Source organism: Canis lupus, chromosome 17 (genome assembly GCF_048164855.1).
Source record: "Canis lupus baileyi chromosome 17, mCanLup2.hap1, whole genome shotgun sequence".
Lineage (NCBI taxonomy): Eukaryota > Metazoa > Chordata > Mammalia > Carnivora > Canidae > Canis > Canis lupus.
The window spans coordinates 56,264,396-56,290,250 of record NC_132854.1 but is presented as its reverse complement, the minus strand read 5'-3'; the positions used below and the strand labels follow the sequence as shown (position 1 = coordinate 56,290,250).

Sequence of the window (25,855 nt, the reverse complement as noted above, 5' to 3'; positions counted from 1 at the left end):
CATGAATATTCTTCAAGACAAAAACCTAAACTAACCTCTTCCCGACATATTAGTTGGCAACTGTTTGAACCCACAATAAAACTCTTATTTGTCTTCTTCCTTCCTAGTTTTTAGAGGCTTTAGCCATATTTTAGACTCCAGTTACTTTCTGCCTAGATTATTATATCCTACTAACTTTATTTTATCCAATGCCCACATCCCTACACACATACACATTTTATTCAGCAACGCCAACCCATTCATCTTACAGATGTTGTGAGAGAAATCTTGAAAGAACATTAATATGCTATGCCATAGAAAAACTCAATGGTTTTCCATTCTGTTGAGTAAAATTCAGATTCTTTTTTAAAAATTTTTCTTAAATATTTTATTTATTTGAGAGTGGGCACACATGAATGTGTGTGTTTGAGTAGGGGAAAGGGCCAGAGGGAGAGAAACAGGCAGACTCCCCACTGAGCGAGGAGCCCAGTGTGGGGTTGCATTCCAGGACCCCAAGATCATGACCAGAGTCAAAATCAGATGCTTAACTAACAGAGCCACCCACGTGCTCTAAAATTTAGATTTTTTAAGATGACATTTATGCTTTGATCTTTTAGTCTTGTTAATATTTTTGTCCAGTCTTCCTTCTACTCTGTTGCACCTTTAATTTTTCAATGTCTAGCTCAAATTCTATCTTTCCATTAAATCTTTCCATTTATCTTTACTGAGCAAAATTTTTATTTCTTTTGTATATCTATCTAATTTTATTTATACCTCCCTCTTAATATTACTATTTGCTTTGTATTTTATCTGTGGCATACACGTATGTATGTATATCTGTTAAATTTAAGCTCCTTGAAGATTGGGATCTTGGTGGTTCATTGTTTTTTTCTCCCCACTGCACTTGCTTTGCATAGAGCTTTACATTTTAATAAGGCACTCTGTAAAGTTGATGTGATCCTCTCCTTTGCTCCTTGGATTAGGTAAATTAAATGTTGCAAAGAAATATGGAAGAAGTGAACTGTAGAGTGATGTGATCCACTCCATTTGTTCTTATTCTTTATCCTCTTGGCCAACCAATTATATAACCATCCCTGAATTCTTTCCATTTCTGGAAAAACAAAAAACAAATAATCTGAAAAACAACTTACCAGAAATATCCTTCTTTGGCTTTCTTATCCTTTCTTTTTATAAAATATTTGAAATCTAATCTCTTTGTAGAAAGTTCTTTTAACTGTTTAGATGAAGGCTTAGTTTTATTCGTCCTTTTTCATGCAGTCTTCTCTCACTGTTTTATTAGTAATTCATTTATTCTTAGTATTTAGCATGAATAATTACCTTGATTTAACTGCTACATTTCTTGTATTCTAGGATATTAGTGACTTTAGGATCCACCATTAATTTAATCATTGAAGTAGAAAAGCTTGGAAAATAGTACATTAGAGGTGCAAAGAAAACATTGAAGTATAGCATTTCTTTAGCCATACAGTTTACAGTGTGTAAAGTATGTCAGATCATTAGCTTCTGGTTTCATTGCTAAATCATAGGTAAACTGCTTGAAGGCATATTAAGCAAAAAGTAAGGATTAGAATTTCAGTTAAAATTCACTATGGTGGTTTAGACAATGCCAGTAAATCAACTGAGGTGACACTCAGGTAAACAGACTCCTTGGTCTTACATTGTTATCATATTGAGTAGACCGCGTAATTACAGACAAATTGGAACTCATACTTCTCCCTGACAGCTGGCAGTTTTCTTTGATGTTCATTGTGAGATATACCCTGATAGCAAGCTTTAGGCAGATATGTGAGATACAATATGGCTTTGAATTAGCAATGTGTTATCTGTCTGTCCATCTACTTGGTTTCTTAGTTTTTATTAAGTTTTTCTTTTTTTTTTTTTTTTTTGTTTTTTTTTTTGTTTTTTTTTAAAACAAACAGATTTTATTGGAGCATTAAGTTTTTCTTTATAGCTTTTTGTACAAAGATGTACAAAGGAAGTCAAAAGCTGTTCAAAAGAAATAGCTCTGAGGAAAGAGAAAGGATCTAAAAATGGTAGAAGTAGATAATTGAGCTCTATGACACAAATAGAAAGTAGGCTCGGTGCCACTAAAGAATAATTAGTTGATTCAAAAAAATGTTGAAAGATCGTGTTGACTTCAGGATGCATGAAACCAATCTTGCCCCCTGTAGTTAGAAGGTACTTGGAAACCCTATATTGTAACATAAGTATGATTTCTAACTACACCTATTTTTGAAGGTAAAGTGAAGAAATTCTGTACTTCAGTGAGTGTATTACTATAACCCTGGTTGTTGTAATAGCTTATTCCCAAAATGTGAGTTTAATGCTACAGAAGTTTATTTCTGTAAATAAATACATTTTTACTGAAGTAAAATCAAAATGGGTGTTTCTGATTAATAGGTTGCTCTCCTTTTTTTTTTTTTTTTTTAAAGATTTTATTATTTATTCATGAGAGACATAGAGAGTAGGGGGTGGGGGCATGGACAGAGACACAGGCAGGGAGAGAAGCAGGCTCCATGCAGGGAGACCAATGTGAGACTCGATCCCGGGACTCCAGGATCATGCCCCTGGGCAGAAGACAGGCGCTTAACCACTGAGCCACACAGGCGTCCTGGTTGCTCTCCTCAACATAGAGATGCAGTAAACTAGGCTCCTTGAGACATGGCTCCACTTGGGGTGTTACAGACATCAAAAAATTGAATGGGCAAAGAAAAAATTAATTGGAATATTGCTCTTATTTGGCTATACAGTTTACAATTGCCTGGAGTATGAGAGTCTTTTATTAGTTAGGCCTGGAAGTGGTGTACATCACTTTTACTCACATTTTTTGGCCGCAACTTGGTCATTTGGCCATACCTGATTTCAGTAAAGTCTGGAAAGAGTCAGTCATGGTTCAACACTGCGCCAATCACAAAATTTAGTAAACACCTAGCTAGTCTGTCATAGGAAGCAATGTGAAAATACAGTTTATATTAAGAGTTCCTCTATTATTTTATGTTTAAAATACAATAATTTTTGATAGTAACTATTGTTTTTGTTTTTTAAGTGAAAAATAGAAATGCAGGCATTTATCACTTACCTGATAGATACATTAAGAGTTTGAGTCATCTCATAAATATATAATAAGGTATGTGGTTAATATGGTTCCTAGTAGAGGACAAAGGTGAAAAATAGATTTGGTCATGCATTAGTAATTTTTGATTTGCTGCATGGTTAGCCCTCTCTAGGATAAAAAGAGATAGGGATAGGGCATCTGGGTGGCTGTCCATGAAGTGTCTGCCTTCAGCTTAGGTCATGTCATGATCCTGGGTCCTGGGATCAAGCCCCATGTCTGGCTCCTTGCTCAGTGGGGAGTCTGCTTCTCCATCTTCTCCTACCAGTCTCCCTATTTGTGCTCTCTCTCTCAAAAAAAAAAAATAAAATAAAATAAAATATTTATTAAAAAAAAAAAAAAAGAAATAGGACGCCTGGCTCAGCGATTGAGTGTCTGCCTTTGGCTCAGGGTGGGAACGTGGAGTCCTGGGATCAAGTCCCATGTCAGGCTCCACACAGGGAGCCAGCTTCTCCCTCTGCCTGTGTCTCTGCCTCTCTCCGTGTCTTTCATGAATAAATAAATAAAATATTTTAAAAAATAAATAAATAGGGATAAGGACTAAGAGAGCTAAAGTTTCTGAGTGCCCAGCATGGTCTGTTGATTTTATACTTTTATCTTTTTAAAATTTTGCCAGGAATTTTAAGGAAGATGCTGTCCATTACCTTTTCATAGCTAAGGAATCATGGGATTAGAGACCTCAGGGTTACAGGAAGCAAGTTCTAGGATTTAGACTGAGGTCATCATTTATCAAAACTAAAAGCGAAATGATTGGTGAAAACTTACCAGGTCCATGAAAATAGAGGGCTACTTCAAAACTCAGTACCAGACTAAACACTCAGTGTTGCAAAAAACAAGAACAAATTTAAATGATAAATTCATAATTTTAGTACAATTTGAGAGAATGATTGCATTGAGATGATGAGACAGTTGACACAAAAAGCAATCTGAACAAAGATATTTTGGGAGAAAAACAATTTTTAAAAAACTGAAAATAGCAGAATGAGATTCCCAAATTTAGAACAAGGAGAATGAATACTGCTTTTAAAGGAATTACTGAATTTGAAGACATATTTAGGATATTGGAAAGCAAAAGGAGAGATGGAAATAATAAAAAAAAAAAAGACATGGAGGAGAGAGATCCAGGAGATGCCTTAACTGTAATAAAGCTAACCAGAGAGACTTGGGCCATTTGGAGAATTGATGAAATAAAAATTTTTAAAAATTGAAAGACTTAAGGTTTCGGACTGAAATGGTTCACTGCATTCCTGAGGAGGTTAAAAAAAGAAAGAAAGAAAGAAAAGAAAACCTAGATATATCTTGGTGAATTTTTTAATTTCCAAGGAAGAATGTTTTATAATCTTCCCAGCTGAAAGACTGGGTAACATGCATGGGGGAAAAAATGGACACTCTGTATTTTTCATCTGCAACACTAAATGTTATAAGATATTGTAACTATTTATAGAGCTCTGAGGGAAAAGGATATTAATACTATATTCAAAGGACTGTACAGGTATGAGGTAAAGACAGACAATTTTAAGTATATAAGGGGCCAAAGTTACACCATTTGGATAAAATTATTTAAAGTGCCAAATCAAATACATACATAATAATCAATTCTAGGTAGATTAAATATGAAAGGTAAAATTCCTGGATTTTAGAGGATTGTTTTTATAATCTTAGAATTAAGATTTCTTAAACAAGATTCAGATTTAAATGTTTACTAACAGTGTTTAGGATTTCATTTATAAACGATGTAATTTTGGGTTTGTTATGATAAAACATGGAGGCCACCTAAAAAACTTAGCAATCTGAAACTGTTTAAAAGAAGTTATGGAGCATATCTATGCAATGAAATCTGAGACAACCTATAAAAATAATTACCTACATCCAGTTTTTGTCCTAGAAAAGAATTCCATGCTATGTTTAGTACAGAAACTTTTACAAAATATTAAAATAGGATTAGGGGAAGGGGAAGAGACATGGAAAAAGTATAGGCATGTGTTCAAGGTTAGCAAGGGTTATCCTTGTGAAGTGCAATTATACATGATTTTATTTTCTTCATCTACTTTTCTGTATAAGCTAAAAAGCATTCAGTTCTTGCAGTTGTCTTATTTTCTTTTTCTGAAAGAATCTCTTCCTACTTCACTTTCTCAGATAACTACCCTTTAAAATTATAGAAGTGGCAAGTTTAATAATTTGCTCATTTCTGTGTTTTTTTCTAGATATTGATTACTAACATAAAATAGTAAAAGGCAAGGAATGCTCCCATTTTTTAAATGTCCTTTGTTAAAATAAAAAAAAAAAATACACATTTGACCTTCCAAAAGTATTTGGACCCCTAATGATAGCTTTGTATTACCTTTAGGAATTCAAAAGGCAACCAGAGTAAAAAGAAAGGACCTCGAACTCCTAGCCCACCCCCTCCTATACAGGAAGATATTGTTCTGGGGAAAAAATATAAAGAAAAGTATAAAGTAAAAGATAGGATAGAAGAAAAACCAAGAGATGGAAAAGACAGAGGACGAGATTTTGAAAGACAAAGAGAAAAAAGAGACAAGCCAAGGTAAGTAGGATTGTCTGTTTTTTAACAATCTTTTGTAGAATCTAAAATACTCAATTTTCAGAAGCTTTTTTTAGTATTTTATTTTATTTATTTATTTATTTTTTTAGTATTTTAAAACTCTGTGTATGTGTATTTAATCATTCCCATGTTGAGTTAGGGACAATTCAGTAAACATTACCTTAAACATAATAAAAATAATGAAATTTTCAATCTTAATCGTTTTTAAGTATACAGTTTATAATGTTAAGTATATTCACATTGTCATGAAACAGATCTCTAGAACTTTTTCATCTTGTGCATCTGAAATTCATTTGAATACCCGTTAAACAACTCCCTTTCCCTCTTCCCCCAGCTCCCCAACCCCTAATAACCACCATTTTACTTTTTGTTTCTATGAATTTGACTATTTTAGATACCTCATATAAACGGAACGTGTGTGTGTGTGTGTGTGTGTGTGTATGACTGGTTTATTTCACTTGGCATAATATCTTCAAGATTTTTCCGTGTTGTAGTATGTGACAGCATTGCCTTGCTTTCTAAAGCTGAATGATATTCCATTGTCTGTATATCCATTCCCCTGTTGGACATATGGGTTACTTCCACCTCTTGGCTACTGCAGATAGTGCTGTGGTAAACACAGATGTGTAAGTATCTCTTCAAAATCCTTCTTCTGATACTTTTGGATATATACTCAGAAGTGTTGGATCCAGAATTGCTGGATCATGTGATAGTTCTGTTTTTAATTTTTTTAGGAAATTTCATACTGTTTTCCATACCACTTGCCTTGTTTTACAGTTGCACTAACAGTGTACAAGTTTCAGTTTCTCTGCATCCTCACCAGCATTTGTTTTTTGTTTTTTTTGGACAGTAGCCATCCTAATAGGGGTGAGGTGATACCTTATTGTGGTTTGACTTGGTATTTCACTGATGAGTGGTGATGTTGAGCATTTTTTCATATATTTGTTGTGTTATGCCCAAGATTGCGAATCCGAGAAACTACCAAGGAGCCGACACCGATGCAAACACATGAGGGTTTATTTACAAGCTTGAGCTTGGGTCCAAGTATACCTGACACAGCGGAGCAGGGACTTGAACCCCGAGACTAAGAGGCTTAGCAACTTTATAGGGGCCAGTGGCCAATGGGAATACGCAGAAAGTTGCACAGTCATGCTGGTCCACTCGCAGGTGGCCGATTGAATTACATTTTACCCTAAAGTATCCATTTGAACTGGCCTATCACTGAGCCGGATTTCCGGTTAGGGTGTGCCCTGGACTTGACTAGGGTGGGGCAGTGCCCTAAGCAATAAGCAGGTCAGCACAAGGCAGGTGCAGCACAAAATGGAGTCAGTCCTGCTCTGTTTGTCCAAGGGTAGGGGATTTTGTTAAATTTCCTGGGTCCCACAGTTGACCATTTGTATATCACCTTTGAAATAATATCTATCTAGTGGTCTACCCAATTTTTAATTGAGTTATTTGATTTTTGTTCTTGAGTTTTAGGAATCTGTTATATATTCTGAATATTAACCCCTTATCAGATATATGATTTGTAAGTATTTTCTCCCTTGTCATAGGTTGTCTTTTTATTCACCCTATTAATAATACCCTTGATGCACAAAAGGTTTTAGATTTATTGTGGTACCATTTGCCTATGTTATTGTTGCCTGAACTTTTGGTGTCATTTTCAAGATACTGTTGCCATCTCCAGAGTTATAAAGATTTTCCCCTATGCTTTTTTGTGGAGGGGTTTTATAGTTTTAGATCTTACACTTAGATTTTTAATCCCTTTTAAGTTAATTTTGTATATGGTATAAGATAAGGGTCCAGCTTCATTTTTTAGCAGGTAGATAATCAGTTTTCCCAGCACTGTTTTTAGAAAAGACTATCTTTTCTCCATTGAGTGGTCTTGGCACCCTTGTTGAAGATCATTTGGCCATAGGTGCAAGGATTTATTTCTGGACCCTCTCTAGTACTCCACTGGTCTGTTTTTCTGTCTTTATGCCAGTACCACACTATTTTGATTACTTAGCTTTCTAACAAGTTTTAAAATGAAGAAGTTTAACCCCCTCACTTTGTTCCTCTATATGAAAATTATTTTGGCTTATTTACATGTCCCTTGGAATTCTGTCTGTATTATTTTCTGTGTGAATTTTCGTGTTTCTACAAAAAATGTCATTAGGATTTCAATCATGAGTATGTCGAATCTATAGGTCACTGGGTAGTATGGACACCTTAACAGTATTAAGTCTTCTAATCCATAAGCATGGAATGTCTTTCCAGTGTTTTTATTTCTTCCAGTGATGTTTTATAGTTTTCAGTGTGTAAGTTTTTGAATTCCTTGGTTATGTTTATTCCTGAGTGTTATATTCCTTTTTTTGTTTAATTTTATTTTTTAAGATTTTATTTATTTATTCATGAGAGACACAGAGAGAGAGGCAGAGACACATGCAGAGGGAGAAGCAGGCTCCATGCAGGGAGCCCAATGTGGGACTTGATCCCAGGTCTCCAGGATCACGCCCTAGGCTGCAGGCGGCGCTAAACCGCTGCGCCACCAGGGCTGCCCCTAAGTGTTATATATTCTTTTTTTAATGCTGCTGTAAAACAGAAATGTTTTCATAATTTCTTTTTCAGATTATTCATTATTAGTGTATAGAAACAACTAGTTTTTTGTCTTGATTTTGTGTCCTGCTATTTGGCTGAATTTATTTATTCTAAGTGTGTGTATATGTGTGTGTGTGTAATCTGTAGGGTTTCCTGTATAGAAGACCCTGTCATCTGTGAATGAAGATAATTTTACTTCTACCTTTGCAATTTAGATGCTTTTTCATTTCTTTTTCTTGCCTATTTGCTCTGGTTAGAGTTTCTAATACCATGTTGAATAGAAGAGATGAAAGCAGGCATCCTTACCTTGTTCCTGATCTTAGAAGATGTTTTCAGTCTTTCACCATTGATTATGATGTTTGCCATGGACTTTTCATAAATTGCTTTGTTATGTTATGATAGTGTCTTTCTATTCTTAGTTTGTTGAGTGTTTTTACCATGAAAAAATATTGAATTTTGTCAAGTGTTTTTTCTGCATTTATTGAGATGATCGTGTGACTTTTGTTAATTCTTGAACCATTCTTGCATTCCAGGAATTAATCCTACTTTGTCATGATGTTTCATTCAATTTGATTTGCTAGGACTTTGTAGAGAGTATTTACATCAGTATTCATCAGGAATATTTGTCTGTAGTTTTCTTGCAGTGTTTATCTCAGGCTTTGCTATCAGGGCCTCATCAAATAAACTTGGAAGTATTCTCTCCTCTTTAGTATTTTTGGAATAATTCCAAAGGATTAGTGTTAACTCCTTTAAATAGAATTTGATAGAATTCTCCAGTGCAACCATGTGGTCCTATGGTTTTCTTTTTGGAGAAGTTTTAAATTACTGATTTAATCTTCTTACTCATTATTGGTCTGTTCAGTTTTATTGTTTCTTAAATGAGTCAGTCTAGGTGAGTTGTATGCCTAGAATTTATCCATTGTTTCTATTCAGTTTGCTGATACATAATTTTTCATAATACTGTAGTACAATTCTTTTCATTCATATGGCATCGGTTGTATTGACCCCACTTTCCTGATTTGTTATTTGAGTCTTCTCCCTTTTTGAAAAATCTACCTCAAGATTTGTCAATTTTGTTGATCTTTTAAAAAAATCCAACTTAGTTTGGTTGATTATTTCTATTGGTTTTCTATTCTCTATTTTGATCTCTGCTCCAATCTTTATTATTTAGTTCCTTATGCTTTGGATTCATTTGTTCTTTTTGCAGTTTTTTGAGGTGTCACATTAGGTTGTTGATTTGAGATCTTATTTTTATTTTTATTTTTTTAAAGATTTATTTATTTATTTATGACAGGCATAGAGAGAGAGAGAGAGAGAGAGAGAGGCAGAGACATAGGCAGAGGGAGAAGCAGGCTCCATGCACCGGGAGCCTGACGTGGGATTTGATCCCGGGTCTCCAGGATCACGCCCTGGGCCAAAGGCAGGCGCTAAACCGCTGCGCCACCCAGGGATCCCACTCTCTTCATTTTAAATTTAATAATTTTTTCAAAATGTAGAGTTAAGTTAGTACACTAACTAATTTAGATTCTTTCTCATAAACAAGTTTTTCCACTATTATAATAATAGTCCTTCTTAAAAATGTTTTCAAAACTGACAAATTACAAATTCTTGATTGTTAAAATTCACTTATTTAGTGCCACTTAAGAGCAGATTTCTTTTTAATTAACTTGAAAGTAATTCTGTGGTGCACAAGATTTATGAAACAAATTTAGTAGGGATGTCTTTCCCCATCCACTTTAAAAAATTAGTTTTCACATTTATCCTTTCATGAAATTAACATTTCCTCAAGAAAAAATGTAGCTTTAGAGGGCTCTCAGTCTCTGTTTTTCCTGAGTTACATTGTATTAGAAGATGCACAAGCCTTGAAGTTATACAAACAGGAACTTGTATCTTGGCTTTGCCAGTTACAGGGGGTGAGACCCTGAGTAAGTTTGTTTTCTCTGAGCCTCTATTTCTTCCACTGTAAAATATGCATGCTACTGCCTCGTAAGGTTGAGGTGAGGGTTCAGTGAGATAATGCTTTTAAAAATAAGCAAAGTACTTAATTAGATACACTCTGTCTTCCTATTTTAATGATAAATGACAGTGTAGTGATATTTAAAAATGCCTTTCCATTTGCAGATTTTCACTTAAGCTACATAGGTAATAGAATGTAACCGTAAAGATTTTCTTTCTTTCTTTTTTTTTTTTTTTTTTTTTTTTGATTTTTTTTATTTATGAGAGGCAGAGACACAGGCAGAGGGAGAAGCAGGCTCCATGCAGGAAGCCTGACATAGGACTCAATCTGGGGTCTCCAGGATCACACCCTGGGCTGAAGGCGGCGCTAAACCACTAAGCCACCAGGGCTGCCTTCTTTTTTTTTTTTTTTCTAACTGGTACTTTCACAGCATCAAATTTAGAATCAGCTGTTGGTAGTAAGGATTCAATGTGCGTGGTTGGGGGCATTGGGTGTCGGGGGAGCTTAAGTACAGAAAGCAGTAGTTTCCAAATTTTACAGCACTGTGGAAACTGCCTGAGAGTCTTTGAAGAGTATTTTTTTTTTTAACAGGAATTTTTTTTTTTAATTTTTATTTATTTATGATAGTCACATACAGAGAGAGAGAGAGAGGCAGAGACACAGGCAGAGGGAGAAGCAAGCTCCATGCACCAGGAGCCTGACGTGGGATTCGATCCCGGGTCTCCAGGATCGTGCCCTGGGCCAAAGGCAGGCGCCAAACCGCTGCGCCACCCAGGGATCCCCTTTGAAGAGTATTAATACCTGATTTCAATCCCCAGATATTCTTTCTTAGTTAGTAGGAGGAGCAGCCTTGGCGTCCAGATTTTTAAAAGCTCATTGGGTGACTCTAATGTTTAACAAAGTTTAGGAACCATAAATTGCGATTTATTCTCATTTAGAGAGAAGCTCAGAGGGAGGCAGTCCAGGACCTATATACACTGTTATGCAGAGTCATTGGTGATCTAGTACTGCATGCTTCACTAGAAAGAGCCAGCATCCACAAGCAGGGGGAGCAGCAGAGGGAGAGGGCGGAAACAGACTCCCCACTGAGCAGAAAGCCAGACAGGAGGCTCCATCCCAGGACTCTAGGATCATGATCTGAGCTGAAGGCAGATGCTTAACCAACTGAGCCACACAGGCGCCCCCATGCTTCCTTTTTCAAGGTTATCCAGTGGTTTAATATCACTACTGATGACTTAAGATTTTTCCATCCATAGTCCAGGCAGCAGAAAAATTACGAAGGGAAGAAAGCCTTATAATTTTCCTATTACTTCGTATATAGAAAAAATATGAACTTGGTTTATTTTATCTAAGGAAATGAAGCAGCAGAACTAGGAGTATGAAGAACTGCATAGGTACCTTACTTGCACTGGAGTTCTGAAGCCATATTTGACAAAATTGAATAAGGCATTTTGATTTAGGAGGAGTTAATTTAATTTCCAGGGTTTTTTTTTTTTTTTGAGGTGTTCTCTTATTTTAATATATTTCCATTACTTTGAAAGAGAACTTATTAATTCTAAAACCAGATACTGTATTAAGAATCTTCGTCATGCTTTCAGATTGATGTGTTATGTAATTAAAGATTAGCGTCAGAATTCCTTTGGAGAAAATTGTCCTTAAACATTTAGATTTTATAATGGGTTTATTCAGAATATTTTGGTTATTAGGATGTGTTGTGCTTAAGTGAAAGTATGCTAGTTCATTTATTTAGTTACTGGGTATAGGGTAGGCATTGTTCTAAAAGCAGGTGATAGAACAGTGAACAAAAATATTCTCAGAAGCTTTGTTACTACAGGTAGAAGTAATAAGTAATCATGTGTATGGAAAATAATATTTCTCTGAATATGGATTTTCTTTTTTTTTTTTTTTCTCCAAGTAAAATGTACCAGGCCTGTTGGATATAGAGGATTATTTACATTTATTTCTTAAGGATGGTTCCCTGTGGGCACCCCAGGTGGTTCAGCGGTTTAGCACCGCCTTCAGCCCAGGGCGGGATCCTGGAGACCTGGGATCGAGTCCCACATCGGGCTCCCTGCATGGAGCCTGTTTCTCCCTCTGCCTGTTGCCTGTCTCTCATGAATAAATAAATAAAATCTTTAAAAAAAAAAAAAAGATGGTTTCCTGTTTAGTTACTAGAAGAGCAGGCATATGTGTAGGACAGATGATACAACAAAATCATATCCTATGGCTTAAGTCCATTTCCCTGTCTTCTGTGTCTTAGTTCTGCAGCTTGATAGATCAGGGGCTCCTAACCTGAGATCCATTAGTATATTTCAGAGGATCTGCAGATTTCCTGATTTGTGGATAAAGTTTTGCCTGTGTGTGTTTTGGTAAAAGGGAGAGAACCTATTTCCTTCCAGAAAAAAAAAATCATGATTCTCTATCTGCCACTGATCTGGCAGTGAGATTTTTTTTGTATATTTTTTTATTGGAGTTCGATTTGCCAACATATAGCATAACACTCAGTGCTCATCCCGCCAAGTGCCCCCCTCAGTGCCCATCACCCAGTCACCCGAACCCCCCGCCCACCTCCCCTTCCACCACCCCTTGTTCATTTCCCAGGGTTAGGTGTCTCTCATGTTCTTTCTCCCTTTCAGATATTTCCCACTCATTTTCTCTCCTTTCCCCTTTAATCCCTTTTACTATTTTTTATATTCCCCGTATGAATGAGACCATATAATGTTTGTCCTCCGATTCACTTACTTCACTCAGCATAATACCCTCTAGTTCCATCCATGTTGGAGCAAATGGTGGGTATTTGTCGTTTCTGATGGCTGAGTAATATTCCATTGTATATAAAGACCACATCTTCTTTATCCATTCATCTTTCAATGGACACGAGGCTCCTTCCACAGTTTGACTATTGTGGACATTGCTGCTAGAAACATCGGGGTGCAGGTGTCCGGGCGTTTAACTGCATCTGTATCTCTGGGGTAAATCCCCAGCAGTGCAATTGCTGGGTCATAAGGTAGCTCTATTTTTAACTTTTTTTTTTTTTTTTTAAGATTTTTTAAATTTATTTATTCATGAGAGAGAAAGAGAGAGAGAGGCAGAGACACAGGCAGAGGGAGAAGCAGGCTCCATGCAGGAAGCCCGATGTGGGGACCCGACCCTGGGTCTCCAGGATCACATCCTGGACTGAAGGTGGCACTAAACTGCAGAGCCACCCGGGCTGCCCTATTTTTAACTCTTTGAGGAACCTCCACACAGTTTTCCAGAGTGGCTGCACCAGGTCACATTCCCACCAACAGTGCAAGAGGGTTCCCCTTTCTCCACAGCCTCTCCAACATGTGTTGTTTCCTGTCTTGTTAATTTTCACCCTTCTCACTGGTGTGAGGTGGGATCTCATTGTGGTTTTGATTTGTATTTCCCTGATGGCCAGTGATGCGGAGCATTTTCTCATGTGCTTGTTGGCCATGTCTGTGTCTTCTTTGGTGAAATTTCTGTTCATGTCTTCTGCCCATTTCATGATTGGATTGTTTGTTTCTCTGCTGTTGAGTTTAATAAGTTCTTTATAGATCTTGGATACTAGCCCTTTATTTGATAGGTCATTTGCAAATATCTTCTCCCATTCTGTAGGTTGTCTTTTAGTTTTATTGACTGTTTCTTTTGCTGTGCAGAAGCTTTTTATCTTAAGTCCCAATAGTTCATTTTTGCTTTTGTTTCCCTTGCCTTCATAGATGCATCTTGCTAGAAGTTGCTGTGGCCAGGTTCAAAAAGGGTGTTGCCTGTGTTCTGGCAGTGAGAATTTGAGTACCTTCTCCCACACCTTCATTGGCCGTCAACTTTGTTGATGAATCTGCTCAACTTTGTTAAAAATATACTCTGTTCCCAAAATATTTATTAATTTGAAAAGCACTAAGTTCTGTCATATTTGGAATATGGTTATTAGTTTGGAGGCCATGGTTATTAGAAGAATGTTTCTTTTTTTTTTTTTTTTTTTTTTTTTTTTTTTTTTTTTTTTTTTTTTTTTTTGGGGGAAAGAAAAAAAAAAACATCCAAAATTTATTCTCCAACAAGACAGACAGCATCAGCAGGTAAAAACTACAGGGGTTTCTCCACAGATCATACATTCACACGGGCATGATTTGCTTAACAGGGAGAAAGGCTCTGGTGTGTTCTCTGTAACAATATCCACTTCACAGTGTAAACAGGTACTAGCATTGTGTTCTCAACTTACAATTCCAGAAGGAAAGGCACAACGTGGCAAAAAAATTTTTGGATCCTAAAGTCAGGTGCAATAACACAGACCAACTTTTGTTAACAGTCTTGATCTACTTTTCCACAAAGAAGGAGATTCTCCACTTGGAAATTAAGGTCTTTCTTTCTCCTTCCTTGTTCAACCATCAGAGCATGTTTCATCATTACATATACAAAAAAGGGGGGGGGGTGAGAGTTAAAAAAAAAAAAAAAGAATCATGAAAGCATCGTCAACGTCCAGCTGCTCCCACCACACATCAACTCAGGTTTAAGACAGGGCGTCAGAACACTTCAGCGGTCATAAAATAGGAAAATAGACACTATGGCTACAAAAATAAAAAATAAATGAGGTAGATAAATTAAAGCTTTCACACCCATGACTTGCCCGTTTGAACATCGTAGCCTTCATGCAATACTCAAGAACAATCTTCATACTAACTTGGCATAAGCTGCACCAAGGACATTTTTTTGTACAAAGTAGTATGTGAACCTGTAAGAAATATGCCCTTTCCGTGAGTTTCTTCAAGAAGGAAAACCCGGGTCTTTGATCGAGTAGGCACTGGCGAACCAAATTAAGTCACCTGAGGGTCCCTGCTTAGGTGCCTAGCCCTCCTGGTGGCTCAGGAAGGAGGCATCTGGAAAGCGTAGGGAGTACATTGGCACTCTTGGGGCTCCGAATGAACTCTATTTAAATAAGCAGCAACACACATTGACTCCCTAAGGACTAAACCAGTCCATTTGAGGGTATCCTACCTAAGGTCCCAAGGTTGAAGGAATTTTGTAATTCTACAACCTTAAAGAAAAAAAAAAAAAAAGTACATTCAGGAACGAAAAAAAAAAAAAAAAAGGAAGGATGGGTACAGGGATGGGGGGGGGGGTGTCATATGAAACAGGTCCCTAAACAGATGCCAGATCTTGTCCATGTACCCGCATACAGTCACCAGGGAAGTATACAGTACCCCCTCCCCCAATTAGGCTAACAGTTGTCTTGTCCATTGTAGTTCAGTAAGTTCCAACTTGAAATAGGATAGTCTTTGGAAATAGTTACTCTTGGTTGTACAAAGGTTTTATGTATACAGTTTGTCGCAAGTAACAACGCTACTTTGCAGGACCCGCTTCTTTCCAAAATTAAAGAAAAAAAAATTCTAGTCTGTATATGTTTTAGTATTTTTTGTTTTTTCTTTTTCAATTTTTTTCTTTTTTCAATTTCTTTTCTCTTTTTTGATTTTTTTCGATTTTTTCAATTTTTTTTTTTTTTTTTTTTTTTTTTTGCAAAGCAGCATAACAACATCTGATTGTAGGACTTGCCTGAGGTTGTGATCACAACTGTAAACATCATTTGCACATCAGTAAGAAAAACAGGAGGAGATGGGTTCTTTTAACAAGGAAAAAAAAAAAGTAGAGTTCTAGAGGTCATTCTGCCTGCATTTCTCCCTCGACAAAGAGCTTAGCTGACTGCAATCTTATTTTCTTCGAGGAAGTGAGGGAATTGGTGTTTGGGGACACTGTCGGCAGCACCTGGTTTTTCCACTTCAGCACTGATGGCAGACTGGGAGCCATCCATCTTGGAGATAGTGGTGTTGTTCACGATGGAGCTGGCCCCCAGGGAGACTGGGAGGGTAGGAATCCCCCCACTCTGGATCACAGAGATCTCATTGGTCTTCATGGCCAGACCTCCATTGAGCATGGTGGTGTACTGGTTCCACACGACAGGGTCCATGTTCACCGAAGGGGCCAAGATTTCCTTTGGAAACATCTCAGGGACTCTCTTCCCATCAGTTCCTAACAGAGCCATGGTGTTCTCGATGGCCAGCTTCCTCCCACGGCGTGCCGAGCTATTGTTCGCCCCATGCGTCATATAGTGGACCTTCAAGTTGCCTTTGGTGGTAAAAGCTCGCCCACATATGTTACACACGAAAGGCTTCTCCCCAGTGTGAGTCCGCTCGTGAATTTGAAGAGCGCTCGCCGAGGAGAAATTCTTCCCACACCGTGTGCAGCCGTGTTGTTTGGCCTGTCGGCGTGGCTGGGCCGTTAGCAAAGGTGTCATGCCTGGGGACATGGTAGCAGGTCCAACAAATGCACCAGGGACTTCGACTTTCACATAGGTTGGCTGGGTTCGGATAAATGTTGATGGCAGACTGCTACGACCGCCTGGGCTGTGCGGCGGGTGGCCGAGCGCGGCCCCGGGGAACTCCTCCGGAGGCACCGGCCCCTCGCTGTCGTTCATGATGAGCACCGGTGGGGTTTTAGTGCAATTTTTCTTATGTTCTAAGAACTCCGAGAAGCTGAAGAACTCTGCACAGCATTTCTCACAGATGTGAGTCTCCTCCCGACGAGTCCTCTTTGCAGTCATTCCATCCCTGTTGGCTTCACTGCCGGTCCCCGGGTGGTTCATTGGAGCACCCGGCTCCCCCGCCGCCGGCGCCGCTGCGGCCGCATCTGCAAACTCCGGGGCCGGCTGCTGCGGGGGCTGCTCGCCCTGGTCCTCCTCCGAGTTGATGTGCTGGGGTTTCGCCTGCTTGCGCCTCGACATGGTGCGAGCATCGGGCCGCCTGGAGAGCCGCGGTTATTTGCCCACTCCGCCACAAATTCCTGGAGTTGGGAAATTTACCCCCCTTCGGCTAGAAGAATGTTTCTAATCAGTGTCTTCCCATTTGACGTAGACTTTACTGAGCTTTAATTTACTTATTTACGCATCATTGATCAAAACCTGAGTACCGCTGTTTGCCCAAGAAAAAAAAAAAGTTATAAATTTTATTACTCCAGTTTCCCATTACACTTTTGTAAAATAAACTTTTCATGACTTTGTATAGAAAATAGTAAAATCTTGATTACTTGGAACTCAACTAAATCATTTTTATTCTATAATTTGTTTTAGAAGAGGTGTAATATACAGGAAAATTAAGTTCAAATTAGGTATTTAGTGAGAAAACCACTTATGAAGGAAATATTTTGTATCAATATTCCTAACCTGTTATAGCTAGATAATTTCATGTGGATATTTGCAATGGTGTTTTTTAGTGGACCTGTAATATCTTCTTCATCAGTGAAAAATCCATATTCTATATACTTTGTTGAATTAGAAAAGTGAACCAAATTACCAGTGTATTTTAAAAACAAAGACTTAAAGAAGCACAAACTTTATGTATAACTTTATGTTAACCAGAGGAGTTAGCTAGCAATTTGTGTATATAGCTCATTCTACTCGACATTTAATTAAATATGGTTTTATTGATGGATGGTAATATGTTTTAATCAAAATGCTAAGATGCAGAATTTTGTGTTTAAGTGAGAAGATAATATTGAGAGCATAGCTATTCACTAAAAAAAAAAACTTCATTATAATTACCTGAATGTAGAAATATACTTCTTGATAGTATAAATGTCTGTATGATGAGTCTTACCCAGCTTTGAAAGACTGATGTGATCGTTTAAAACTTGCTGGCTTTGACTTCAATTTAGGAGAATAAGCAAATTACCATCAAAGTGACAGTCATGTTTCCTTTCAGTGATTGCACGTATTTATCAAAATAATTAAAATGTTTCAGATTGACAAAGAATATTATTTATTGGATTTATTCAGTATTCATGTAAAAGTACCATGATCTGGATTGCAGATCTTACCCTGTGGCCATGAGCCACAGGACAAGGAAGGATCCATTTGTGCACCAAGCATTTTCTATAGACTGAATTATGGTTTCTTGAGTAAATGTGTACTAATGCTGCTGGGCTGTATATAGAGGATGGGAAAATGTCACATTAACATTACAATTATTATGGAACATTTCACACATAAAAATACACTAGTATAATGACCTTTTTATACTCATCTTGTTTTGTGTATACTCCTATATACCTTCCCTTCTCCAGTGTTATTTTGAAGCAAATCCCAGACATTTTACTCTTTCATCCCTATAGTTTAGAATATATCTCCGAGAAAAATACACCTAAGAATATACAATCACATACCTCCATCACACCTAAAAGGAAAAAAGGAAAGCAGTATTTAATATTAAAATGGGACCTTTGTGTTCAGGTTGGAAATTGCTTATCTGAGACATTATCTTTTTTTTCTGCATTTAATCAAGCCCTGTGTGTAGACCTAAAAAGTATCCTCATGTGAGGACTGATTTAGGCTAGGGATACAAAATTAAGGCAGTTAAAATGTAACATAGCTGGATATAATTCTATAATACACTAAATTTATAGTAGACTTCTGTTAAAGAGGAGTTTTATTTATTTATTTGTATGTTTAAGCTGTACACTCAAAATGGAGCTTGAACTCATGCCCTGAGATCAGGAGTTGCCTGTGATACTGACTGAGCCAGCCAGGTGCCCCCAAAATGAAAGAGTTTTATAAATATCAAAATAACTCAGTCACATTGGGGGAAAATGAAGCAATTTCACAATAAGTCAAATTGATAAGTCTTGGGCTTTCTTTCATAGGTGATATTGGGAAAATTTGTTGAGCTATCTAGAGAATCTCTTGTTTTGCAGCCAAATCTAGAATGGTATTTATGTCCCTAAAAATTGTACTTTTACCTTTTGTCCAACATGCTTGGTGAAATTAGACTTGAGAGGGAGAACGACTTGTTCTCAAGTAGTTTCCGAGAGGCTTTTCAGCAGCAGGTGGTTGGAAAGTTTGATCCTGTTCCAGTAATTGCTACAATCAGAAGTGTATACCATGGTGTAAATGGAGGCCAGAAATTCCATCCAGTAAAAGTGTGGGGCTGCATTCTATGTAGTGAGATTAATGAAAGACACCCAAACTTGCACTAGCAAAATCCATCCCAACCTGGCTGTGGTTTGGTGCCATCTGGTGGTAATTTTTTGACTAACAGTTAGATCATGTGTGACGGGTGAGAACTTTTAGAACAGTGGCAAGGATTTTAAGAATCTGCCTTAATTTAGTTACCTACTTTGTTGGCCTTGCTAAGGAGATGTTATGTCTAGGAGATCAGTCCAGAGCCTTGAGAACTGTTCTTCACCTCCCTCCTTCCTAAGACTAGATTTTTGCTGTTTCTTGGTGTGGTCCCTCTTTCATCACCTCACAACCTCATCCCATCCCAGGAGAAAGTAATAACTTTAACTTGCTCCACCAGGTAGGGGATAGGAGCCAGTTGTCTTAATTCATGTTATGCTAGTGTGTGTTGTTTCTGGATTTCATTTCATTTGGAATACTGACTCTTATATTCCTAAAGTTCAAAAACAATCTTCCTCATATGTGCCACGGATACCAGGTACTTGTCTCTTCCGAATTTCAATAACAATGGTAGGTACAGTTTTTAGCTAAGTCATGTGATTGAGAAAATCTGTGTAAGGCTCTTGAACAAGATTCTGAAAAATTCTATTTATGGTAAATCTAGATTTGAATAACATTTAAGGATGTGTTGATTTGAGGGTTATCTTAACAGTCCTCATTCTTAAGGTTTTTGAAATTACTTCATTTCTATATAAATGCAAAAACAAAATTGTTAGAATTGTATTTGGGTTAGATTTACTCTTATGATGTCGAATTGATTTGTTTGCTTGAGTCAGATCTGTTTTATAAGTACCATTATATTTATGAGGAGACATCTTTCAGAAGATTCCTACAAACAAAAGTATTCTCCTGTTTTGATAGTTTGTTCACTTAGAAATGTTTCCCCTTCCAGAGAGTATTTATTACTTGCTTCAAAGGGACAGCAAACTCTAGGTTTAAAAAGCAATCATCACACAAAAGCATTTTCTTCCTCCATCTTAAATAGTTATTTAGACAGGTAAGATTTTTTTTTATTGTATACTTGACATAATGTTAGTTTAATTTTAGGTGTAACAGTGATTCAACATAGTGATTCAACTTCTGTATACATTATGCTATGCTCACAAGTGTAGCTACCAACTGTCACCATATGACGCTGTTACAATACCATTGATTATATTCCCTATGCTGTACCTTTTATCCCTATAATTATTGATTCCTTAACTGGAAGCCTGTATCTCCCACTCCCCTTCACCCATTTTGGCCATCTTCCCTACCCCTCTCCCCTCTGACAACCATTGGTTTGTTCTCTATATTTATGGGTTTGTTACTGCTTTTGGTTTGTTTATTCATTTGCTTTCTTTTTTTAGATTCCATATATAAGTAAAATTAAGTGGTATTCATCTTTTTTCAGTCTGACTTATTTTGCTTAGCATGATACCTTCTAGGTCCTTCCATGTTGTTGCCAGTGGTAACATCTCGTTCTTTTTTTTTAATGATTGAATACTATTCCGTTGCATATGTATACCACATCTTCTTTATCTATTTATGTACTGATGGACACATAGGCTGCTTCCATATCTTGACTATTGTAAATAATTTTGTAATAAACATAGGGGTTCATATCTTTTCAAATTAATGTTTTTGTTTTCTTTAGGTAAATGCCCAGTAGTGGAATTACTGCATCATATGATATTTCTATTTTTAATTTTTTGGGAGAACCTTCATAGTGCTTTCCACAGTGACTCTACCAACTTACATTCCCACCAACAGTGCATGAGGGTTCCTTTTTGTTCACAGCCACACTAATACTTGTTATTTCTTGTTTTTTTATTCTGGTCATTCTGACAGTTGTGACTGTGGTTTGGATTGGCATTTATCTGATGATTAGTGATGCTGAGCATCTTTTGGTTTATCTGTTGATGCCTTCTTTGGAAAAATACCTCTTTAAGCCCTCTACCCATTTTCAGTTGGATTACTTGTTTTGTTTTTGTTGTTGTTGTTTTGGGGTTTCTTGTTTTTTTTGTTTTTAGCTGTTGAGTTGTATAAGCTCTTTGTATATTTGGGTAACAACCCTTTACCAGATACGTCATTTGCAAGTATGTTCTCCTGTTCAATAGGTTGCCTTTTTGTTTTGTTGATGATTTCCTTAGCTGTGCAAAAAGTATTTTATCTTGGTGTAGTCCCAATAGTTTATTTTTGCTTTTGTTTCCCTTGCCTGGGGAGACATATCTAAGAAAATGTTGTTAAGGCCGATGTCAGAAAAATTATTGCCTATGTTTTTTTTCTAGTTTTTTGGTTCCAGGTCTTTAATCTATTTTGTGTTTATTTTTGTGTGGTAGAAGAGTGGTCAGGTTCCATTCTTTTGCATGTGGCTGTACAGTTTTTCCCAGCACCATTTATTGAAGAGGCTATCTTTCCCCCAGTGTATATTCTTGCCTCCTTTGTCATAGATTGACCGTATAATTGTGGGTTTATTTCTGGGCAGTTTATTTTGTTCTGTTGATCATGTGTCTATTTTTGTTCCAGGACCACACTGTTTTAATCACTATAACTTTGTAATATATCTTCAAATCTGGAATTGTGACACTCCAGCTTTGGTTTTTCTAGTCTATTTCTAGCTATCTTACTGTTTTTTGGTGCAGTTTTAAATGGAATTGTTTTCTTAATTTTTTTATCTCATTATTAGTGTATAGAAATGCAATCAATTTCTGGGTAGTAATTTTATATGTTGCAACTTTACTGGATCTCCACGTATTACTTCTGATAGTTTTTTGGCAGAGTCTTTAGGATTTTCTATATATAGTGTCATTTCATCTACAAATAGTGACAGTTTAATTTCTTCCTTACCAATTTGGATGCTTTTAATTTCTTTTTCTTGTCTGATTGCTGCAGCTAGGACTTCCAGTAATATGTGGAATAATAGTGATTAGAGCGGACATCCTTGTCTTGTTCCTGATCTTAGAGGAAAAGCTCTGTTTTTCATCATATCCAATGATGATCCAATTATTGTGGGTTTGTCATGTGTGGCTTTTATTATGTTGAGGTACGTTCTTCTAAAGCCGCTTTGTTGAGAATTTTTATCATAAATGGGTGTCGAATTTTGTCAATGCTTTTTCTGCATCTGTTGAGATGATCATAATGATTTTTATCCTTTGAGATCATGCTAAATTTTGAATGACACATCCCTCCCCCTAAAACTCACCAATGATTTTCTTCATGCTTATAATAAAATCTGGAGGAAAAAAAAAATCCAGACTTTACTGTCACCTACATGACTTCATATCATCTGGCCCCCGCCTACTCTCTGATCTTCCCTCATGTAACTCTTCACTTACAAATTGTAGTTATCTTTGCTTTCTGATCTTCTCGTATATTTTGATTCCTACTGCCTCCTTAGTGGTTGCTGAACCCTCTGCAAGGCAAAGTTCTTTCCCCACATTATCAATTTCTGGCTCAAATTTCATCTCCATAAAGGCCCTTCCTTCTAAGCATCTTAACATTGTCCCCCTAAGCTTTATTTTTTGGACCTATCAGTTTCTATTTTCATTACCGTTTTTACAGACTTCGTTGCATTAACTACCTGAAATTACTTTGCTTTCTTGTTGGTGGTCTTCTTCTAGACCATATAGTTAAGACAGACTGGTTTTCAGTCCTCTGTCTCAGTTATCTTAGGGTTGTTGTCATAAAGATGAAATGAGTTAATACATGTAGAGTACTTAAAACAGTGTCTTGCACATAGTAGCAGTATGTGTGTTACCTGCTGCTGTGTTATTGGTATTATTATTATTGTTACTATGTTAATGGTTTGCCTGTCTTCTTTACTTCTGTATTCTCAATGCCAAAAATATAATGCTAAGAGCATAGAAGACGCCCATTTAATATTTGCTCAATAAATTGACTATTTTATATAAAGATATGTTTATTATGTAAAATAACAAAGCCTAAATATTTCTGTAAAATCTGTATCATGTTATGTTGTATTTTACCACTGGGAATAGTTGATTATGATAGTGTCCATAGTCCATTCATTTGTTGTTGTTTTGGGTTTTTTTTTTTTAGTATTCTTTACATGATGATTTTAAATGTTATAAATGTTAGTTACACTATGAAGACATATTTTTGTATTTGAGAAAGAGAGACTACTGAAAGAAAAAAATGGTATTATAATTTTAAGAAAATCTATGGTAAACATACTGGTTTGTAGGTGAAATTATTGTATTTTGAATGAGAGAAGTTTTTCTTTATAACCTTCTTAACTGTCCCATGTTTTCCTCAAATGAAATATGAAATATACCCTGAATATTCTCATCCCACGTTTTGTCCTAATTGTAGCAGCATTAAAAAACTTTAGATTAGAATCAAGTCAGGCTAATGATTGGTGTTTTCCCTATGCTATAAACCACAGTGCTCTTGCTGATTATACAGATTTCTTTTTAACGTATTGAGCTTCTCATTATGCAATAAACTCTTTTCTTTGAGTGTCAAATGTCACCTCTTTTTTCCCCTCAAAGAAGAAACCAGCCAACTCTAAAGCCTAAGAATAGTTGATCTAAAATTACTGCTATTCTAACTGGAAGTGTATTTTAATATACCTCTGCAATAGTGTAAAAAACAACATATCAATGATTTTGGTCAGGTTTCAAGAGAGTTTTATTTTCTACCTTTTCTGAATGCAGAATGAACATAGACCCAGGCCCAATTATGTTGACATCCATAATTTGACACATCCTGTTTTGGTAACAGATTCTCTCTTTTTACTTTTCTTTTTAGTTATCAGACTTTTAAAAGAATAATAATAATAGGAAAATATAAAGATGCTGTTTTAGCCAACTTGGGCTACTTTTATAAAATACCATAGGCTAAGTGGCTTAAACAACAAACATTCATTTATCATAGCTATAGAGGCTAGAAAGTCCAAAGTCAAGGTTCCAGCAGATTCAGTTCCTGGTCCCTTCCTGGTTCATAGACGGTTGTCTTCTCACCATGTCTGCACATGGAGGCGAGAGAGTGAGCTCTGGTCTCTTCCTTTATTTATAAGAATACTAATCTCATAATGGGAGCCCTATGCGCAGGACCTCATCTAGACCATTTACTCCCAAATGCCCCCACCTTTAAATACTATCACGTTGAGGGGTTGTATAAATTTGGGAGGACATAGTCCATAACAGATGCTTTTAAATTAAACCAACAGTTCTCTTAACTTTTTTTTTTAAAGATGGGTAAGAAGAAAAATGCTGAAACCATAACTTGACAGTGCATTCGTCCTCTGACCTTAACTTGATAGGTTGATTATCCTAAGCTTGAACTGAAGTTTTTTACTCCATGCTATCAACACCAAACTTGATTAGAAATGTGATTGGACTGTATTGTGTCTTTTAAAGATAGTATCATGAACTATTTTACGTTTTGTGAACTAATCACCAAAGGGTATTGTAGACATCCTTGAAACAATTTTTGGTATGCACGATAAATAAAACTAACCAAAATGTCAATTCAATGGAGAGCCACATCTCTTCTTTTATCAATTTAGATATTTCCAAATTGACCAGAACCTGACAAAATTGAAATTGGGAAAAAACACACCAAACAATAATCATTCTAATTCTCAATCTTGCAGTATTTTTCTGTTCAGTTAAATGCATTTGAATCATCATTGATCATAGCTGGTTTTCCAATTTGAGTAAGATTCTTGAACATTTCTACTCATACCTCTAAGTAAATACATTTCTGTTCAGTCAGTTAAATTATAGTGGCTTATGGTTTTTTTTTATGAAAAGGAAATAATTTTTATGAAAAGCATGAAGGTTTAGTGGAATTGCTGATACCTAGTTTAGGTGAATGTAGTGATCTAGTTAGCTGACTTTTTTTAGTCAACTATTATCCAAAAGGTGTTTTTTATTTGCTAATATCTTTGTTCTGCAAAATTCTCTATTATATATTGCATCACTTTCCTGAATCAGTAACATATATTTTATGCATTTGAAGCTTTTATTGATAAAAGGTCTACTAAGGCATCATTTATAAACAACATAGTTCAGGGCAGCAGTTCTCAACAAGGATGATTTTGCCTCTCTAGGGACCTTTGGAAATGTCTGGAGTAATTTTTTATTGTTATGAATGGGAGTGAGAGGGAGGATGTACTAGCTTATGGTGGATAGAAGCCAAGGATACTGTTAAACATCCCATGATGTACAGGATAGCCTCCACTACAAAGAATTGCTGAATACAAAATGTCAGTACTGCCAAGGATGACAGACTCTGGTTTAGGATTAATAATGATTTTGCCACCATTGTGGAAATTAAAAAACATTTGTCATAGGTACTGAAGGTAATTTTAAAATACTTTGACTAGAAAAAATAAAATACTTTGACTAGGACTACAGAATGTTTTTGAACAAACATCTAGTCCTCAGAATGATTGAGGAATGGTACTAAATCCAGATATGTGGTGTCTGGAATGTAATTTTTTAAACCTTAGTCCTGTTTGTTTTTAGTTATTGCACAGATGTGTGTGTGTTCCAGCTTTCCATCACACACACATTTTGCATATTCAGTATAAACCAGGGCCCAGGATTTAACAGATTGTAGGAGTGATTCAGATGTACTTTGTACGGTTAGAAAAGGTAATTTGGAGGGCATAGAAGAAGCCATCGTTAAACC

At 36.5% G+C, this 25,855-nt stretch overlaps 1 protein-coding gene and 1 pseudogene across 6 annotated transcripts in view; one reads left to right on the top strand and one right to left on the bottom strand.

The window, feature by feature from the left end:
* Positions 1-25,855, top strand: part of ZC3H13 (zinc finger CCCH-type containing 13) — a 94,224-nt gene that overhangs the window by 29,623 nt on the left and 38,746 nt on the right. For all 6 annotated transcript variants that reach the window (XM_072783059.1, XM_072783063.1, XM_072783062.1 and 3 more), the window contains exon 8: positions 5,460-5,657. In XM_072783059.1, the coding sequence (XP_072639160.1) occupies positions 5,460-5,657 (198 nt within the window). The remainder of the gene's footprint in view (positions 1-5,459; positions 5,658-25,855) is intronic.
* Positions 14,239-17,072, bottom strand: LOC140608159 (sal-like protein 4 pseudogene; annotated as a pseudogene).